The 6,731-nt window shown below is 38.5% G+C and overlaps 2 protein-coding genes across 2 annotated transcripts in view; one reads left to right on the top strand and one right to left on the bottom strand.

The window, feature by feature from the left end:
- LOC110466506 (uridine phosphorylase 1-like) overlaps positions 1 to 5,468 on the bottom strand; it is a 25,854-nt gene extending 20,386 nt beyond the window's left edge. Inside the window, exon 1 of the mRNA XM_021523037.1 lies at positions 5,109 to 5,468. Within this exon, the coding sequence (XP_021378712.1) occupies positions 5,109 to 5,143 (35 nt within the window). The 5' untranslated portion in view covers positions 5,144 to 5,468. The remainder of the gene's footprint in view (positions 1 to 5,108) is intronic.
- A 681-nt stretch (positions 5,469 to 6,149) lies between these two features.
- LOC110466399 overlaps positions 6,150 to 6,731 on the top strand; it is a 48,104-nt gene continuing 47,522 nt past the window's right edge. The window contains exon 1 of the mRNA XM_021522863.1: positions 6,150 to 6,233. The gene's annotated coding sequence lies outside the window, so the exon portion shown is untranslated. The remainder of the gene's footprint in view (positions 6,234 to 6,731) is intronic.

Genomic DNA, 6,731 nt, shown 5'->3' with positions numbered 1-6,731 from the left:
GCCAGCCTCGGGAACTGACAGTCTACCAGCAGATTACGGCCAGCCTCGGGGACTGACAGTCTACCAGCAGAGTACGGACTGACAGTCTACCAGTAGAGTACGGCCAGCCTCGGGAACTGACAGTCTACCAGCAGATTACGGCCAGCCTCGGGGACTGACAGTCCACCAGCAGAGTACGGCCAGCCTCGGGGACTGACAGTCTACCAGCAGAGTACAGCCAACCTCGGGGACTGACAGTCTACCAGCAGAGTACGGCCAGCTGCGGGGGCTAAATCTGCTAAGTATGCTGCATTAAGACATCCATCATAAGAATATTTGAACCAAAGTGCTATTACTCCTTTTAGTGTTAAACATGACAATCTCACCACACGCTCGATCGTGTTAATATCTACGAAACAGAAAACAAGCAAGTAAACAGACGCAATAGTTCAAATATGCGATACTTGTTCTTCAGGACTTGGTCGAATCTGTCACCAGTAGAGTGCTAAATTGTGCCAAGTCCATAGATTTCAGTGCTAGATGTACCTATTGTGAACATCTCAGTACACCGTCGCTTTAAATATTGTTCGACCTGAAATTATTTTACGTTTTTGCACAGACTACATTTTGTTCTGAATTCATTTCAAATGTAAATTGTATTTCGGTATAGATGGTATAGCAATACGAATGCATGTTGATCCAATCATTATGCTGCTCCCGAACTATTTAAGAAATAATGAGTTAAATTTATTTTTGAAACTTTCCGGGAATATACTCCTGAAAGCTTCAGCCTACACCCTTGTCGGAGATACTCTATTCTACTCAAGCGGCACGGAGAGATGATTCAGAGGAACAAAAGCCACGGCGGAGTTTATCTTTTTAAGTCAATCATTAATAAAGTCGATCATGATATCCATACACAGGCGCGTGAAAGAATCACAGTTACTCCAAACCGTCTTTAGGAAGAATGCTTGTCCATGTCAGCGAATTCGTTGAGTCTGGCTTCGATTGTCAACAAGGGTATCTTACAAAGGTTCTATAAAGGTGTCAGCCCATCGTCGGTGTACCTCTCGGGAATGGCGTCATGACATATTACAACGATGCAGAGAAGGTCAGAGAGCGTTACCCCTATAATTTTAAGGGTAGTCAGAGGTACTGTAAAGCGCTTTAAATTCGCGGGGTCAATATTTCGCGGTTTCGTAATCAGTACATGTTCGCGGGGGTTAAATTTCGCTGTGCACCCGAGTCCCATGTGTTGTGTAAAGTATTTTGAGTGTGTTATCATTTAAGGACTAAACCTCGAAATACAGGTAAACCGTTTGAAAACACTGATCCTGAGGGTCGTCATCGGTCAGTGACGTCACTTGAAAGAAAACCAAATGTGTATGTACCTCTTTAGGAGTAAATTGTTATCAATTAATCACCTATAACATAAATATGTTGTGGTCAGGTATATGTAAATGTTGTTTTAAATGGACTGCCCAGTTGTCCGGTGATAATCTTATTTGAGTTCATTTAAGCTTGCATAACAGCGTTGGATTATATGTATTTTCAACATGTTGTGATAAGGTCCGTACAAGTGGTTAACATTTTCGATAATTTCGTTGGTATTTAGAATTTGCGGATATTAGTCAAAGTGCGAAATAGCAAAATCAAAACCCCCGCGAAATATAACCGCTATACAAAGTATATGTCCATAAACATGTCCATGTTTGTAGGCTTGGCAAAAACCGGAATAAAAACGTACAATCAAATCGCAATAACCTCTGGATGGTATATATCTTACATATATATGTCACACGAGATTTACTGGTGAAACTTTATGTTGATCGTGATTAAATTATCGATCAGTTCTAGTTTCACAACGAATTAAAACGTTGATGAATGGATTCGTCTTTGTTGATGTTGTTGCTCTCTAGATTATAGGTTAAAATTGATTGACAATGTTCCGACTTAAAGTAGGAGTAAAGAAAGAAGCCCGTACAGGCCTGCACTGGGGACAATTGGTTGTTGAATGTACAGGGTGTAACGTCTACCAACAGCTAAGGTAATATGGGTGTGATATGAAAAAAGGCATGTTTTATTCTGTTAATTACATACTTACTAATAAAATACGGATAGATCTGCTATATAATGATCTTTTTTCTTTTGAAATATTGAAATTGATAAAAGTTTTCCCAAAGTGGTGTGATACTGGTTTTGCGGGCTGATACGGAGAGGGCTGATACGGATTTTGGGGTGTGATGCGAGGGCTGATACGAATTTTGGGGTGTGATACGGAGAGGGCTGATATGATAATAGTGGTGTAACTTCCGCAATAATTTGTATTACTGTTGGTAGTAAAACGTTGCTGAAGTATTAAAAAATAACTACCAAATCTTGTTGTATACCATAAATGAACGTTGATCGAAACCCAGCTGTGATATGTAATGTAAGCAGATTACATAGAAATTGATACGGGCTAATATTGGGTTCGCGTGTTGATACTGAGTGTGATACCGAAAAAGGCATGTTTTATTCTCTATGTAATCTGTATACATTACAAATCACAGTACTTGTTATAATAAAAAGAACAGCTGGGTTTCGATCAATGTTCATTTATGGAATACAACATGATTTGGTAGTTATTTCTTAATACTTCCATATGGTATCGTAGCAGAATTGGGATACCCGAGCCGAGGTCAACCTTATGTACCTGTAACTGCAGTGTTAATCAAAATGTGTAGTCCCCCTCATTCTACCTCGCTGATAAGTTTTCTAAACCAAAAATACAGTACGAATACAGACAAGGTCTTCATACAGGTCTAGCCCATATCAGCATTACTTGTTGTGTAAAGAACGTAAGCATTGGAGAAGCATGTCAGCGAGATTGGCACTAGTGTGGGTAAATAGGTGCCAGTCACATGCCATGTGATAACATTATATGCATACGGATTTGGTGAACTATTATTGTTTACATACTTCAGGAATACTAGTTAGTGTTGATTTATGATCAAGGGTATATATATACTTCTTCAAGCTTATATGTAGATAGGAAAATGCCTGATAATATTCATGTGAGAAAGACCGATAGCCAGTCTCCTATCTGGAGTTCGTTAATCTGTTGTTTGGGTGACATTGCGTCAAAAGGATCCATTTCGGCTTGCAGTCGGGAACCGTCGGCACTTTCCGTAAACGAGAAAATACGAGGTATTTGTCGACGGTTCCCGATGGTTCGTCCTGTTGTGATTGGTTGCCTTGTTGTGCACTCTACAGTTGTGCAGTGCAATTGCCTTTTCTAAGTGGCATGTCCTTGTAAATCACTTTTACTAAGTTTATACACAAAGCTGTCACTTCCTATACACGTAAATCTAACGGATTGCAGCGCCAACAATTTAATAGGGGGCTCCGAAAGGAGATATGTGTTTATTAAATTGTTAGGATATTACTGAAATAACAGGGTTTCAACTATAAGTCAAATAATAATAAGAAACCGGTTTAATTTCGACATAACATCAAACTTAAATTAGTTTGATAGCTGGATGGTATTTGATTACTTGGCAGTGTTCGCCAACTGGAGGTCGGGGGTGTGACGCATACATGTGCGTCCATTGGCTGCCGCTATCAGTACCCATTGAAAGGTCCACCACAGGGTGAATTATTTTATGAATTTAGATCCATCTTCTTCCGAATTTCAGGCAACATAACAACCATTCATTGACCCATCCTTTTTTTAACGTTTTTGAGTTTGAATATGAAATGAATAAATGCACTCGTTCATCTCTTTTAACAGCGGTTTATTTCGCACTACAACTTCAGTGATCTGCCTCCCCAAAGTACCCCTGTTTTCGTTTACAGTAACCCATTGACCCCAAACATTGGTGAATGGGGCAGAATGTAAACACAGCGGAGGTGAGAGCTTGACGTGAAACTATGAAATCGGGACAGACTGTGGCTTTCGACCACGTCAACATAGTAAACATGACGTTAATAACAGCCATAAACACATTTTAAAGTATAAACTCGATGTCAGAATGTACCAGAGCTCGGGGTCCTGGTAGTGATATTACATTTATTTGACTATGAAATCGTGTCTTATGTGATCTGTCCTGCACAATACGAAGGAAATGTGCACTAAATTGATCACTCAATGGAGGTTTCGTCTGTTTCCATCATTCCTTCACAGAACAGCTAGAATATTTCACGATAACAACACATACGTGTCATATTTAAAACAAAATGAACCAATATATTTCTTATTCAAGTTCGTATATTTGAACTTGAAATCGAAGCAAGTTGTTATCAAAATAAGCTGAATATGATAAGTTATAGATACAGCATTATGAGGATTAAACAAGATATATGTATAATCATTATGCAACCCAAGAACATAGAGCAGGAAATATACGCAGTATTATAAAGTACTTAAACGAGCCTTATTTACTTATGTCAAGTGACTATTAAAAACAAAAGTCCCTCATAAGACAGGCCCATTCCGGAGTAAGAAAGTCGCTGAAATGTCCGTTTTCAGAAAGTAAAGATGAATAATAACATTTTAAACAATTTGCGATCAAACTTTTTCTCAAGTGTGTGCTGCATACAACACACTACATTTTTATTACACTACTTCAGGCTTGACTTACTGAACACCTCGGCGAGATACCGTACCGAGTACAACATAGTACGCTACACATTGGCGTTTTATATAACACGAAATATACATGTACTCCGACATGAAAGATATATCAATTGAAAAAGTCCGATCTTTAGCACGAAAACTTTCATACACAATACGTGACAATGCATAATCTTCAGTTTTGGAGTATCCGAGACCTTGACTGATCTATATATATACATAATTCAGGACATACCTATTATAAGATTTGAAACTATAAATATCAAGAAAGTTTATATTTAAATTGATAATCAGTGAAAATGATGTCTTATAACATATCTCAAGGCTCAATTACGATTCAGTACGGTAACCAAATCAGCTGTGTGCCAACAAAACCTGTCGTATAATACGCCTATGATATTGAGAGACGAGGCTAGTACCTGTGGTACATGATGCTGAATGAAGTGTTATGATCGTGCGTATAATATAAGTTAACTTTGTAATTGAGGTCAACAACTAATTTGAGTATACATACCCGTTAGACTCTCCATGCCCAATAACAGTATCCATGCTGCTCACTGACCAGCACTGTCCGAATGACCAGCAATGTCCGATGCGATCTCTTCACTAATCCCGTTAGGAAAAACCAGTACCTTGTTGCTCGCTGGCCGGGTAATCTTGTAGAGGCCTCAGACGGGGTGTTGGCTTATTCTGTACACACTTGATGAACAGTTCTAGTTCATACCACTGGTCGATAATGTTTCGAATTGTTTATGATGAATTATCATATATTAGATTTTACATGCATTTTGTACGTGCATTCATCAGTGAAAGATATTGAATCGGGGATTTTTGTGACATCACAATACATTTGTACTTCGAATTCATAGTGTACACACACAACCATCCAGCCAATCAAATGACGAGATTAAACACCCCCCCAGAATTGTAACCATTCCATATGTACGGCGCGACGTGTGCAACGCTGTGCACCACATGTGTGATGTTCGCCTCCTCAGCTGAGCCCAGCTGTAGCAATATCCCTTAGAACTAGAGTCTATATAAAGGAACATTTTAAGTATTCTTTGCTGATTAAAGTAAATTCCGTTATTGGAGGCACGGTAGTCTAGTGGTAGGACGCCGGGCTCGTGACCGAAGGGTTACAGGTTCGAGTCACGTCACGGCACTGTGTTGTATATTAATTTGAGCAAGATATTTTACTCCGCTTGTTCCAGTCTACTCAACTCTAAATGAGTACGTGGTAGTGTCATCATTTGTCAATATTGTTTTTAATATATTTGTGGTATTTATATAGCTACACGCGTTCGTATGTAACGGAAATCAACCTTCCGTGTAATTCTGTACGTAACGCATTGCGGCAAAACTTTTAGCGGGCGCGCGGAAATAGCACGTGTAAATGCGAGTAAGGTACTGAGCGGAGGTGATGTAATGTGTTGTAAACCTGTTTGTCCAGTACGTATTGTCTATGTATAGTATTCTTAGTTTTGAATGTTGGGTAGTTTACCTGGCGCACTGGTCACTTTGAACAGAGCGGCCAGAGCGAACACAGCTTTATACTTGCACATATACGTACAGCACTTTACCTAACCAGCATAGAAATTGAAAGATGTAGCGGGCACTAGAGCCAAAAGCACTAAAAGTAAGTACCCTTGTATAAAATATCAGTGTAATTCATTTTAGTATCTATTGAATAATATATTCAATTAACGTAATATTAGACATAAGACACATAGTTTCACTACAGCGTTTAAGAATTCTCTCCTAAATCTTCAAAATTTATATGTTCCAAAATATTATCTGATTGGTGATAGAAAACTTAACATTTTACATACCAGATTAAGAAACAGGGCTAGTACCTTAAATAATGATCTATTCCATGCAAATCTAATAAATTTCCGAAACTGTCAATGTGGTCATCCTGTTGAAGATACGTATTATTTCCTTTTCGCTTGTAACAATTATGTACAACAAAGAATTAAATGATATCGTGAACTAAACTATTTCTTTCCTCTGGACCTACAGCTGATACTTTTTGTTAGTTTGGAATTAAGCCAACAGGAAAATGAAATAATATTTCAACATACTCGGCAATATATTCTAGATTCACATAGATTTTGATAAATATATACCCCCCCCC

Source organism: Mizuhopecten yessoensis, unplaced genomic scaffold (assembly GCF_002113885.1).
Source record: "Mizuhopecten yessoensis strain PY_sf001 unplaced genomic scaffold, ASM211388v2 scaffold1673, whole genome shotgun sequence".
Lineage (NCBI taxonomy): Eukaryota > Metazoa > Mollusca > Bivalvia > Pectinida > Pectinidae > Mizuhopecten > Mizuhopecten yessoensis.
The sequence above is the reverse complement of the archived record's forward strand: the minus strand, read 5'-3'. Positions and strand labels throughout refer to the sequence as shown.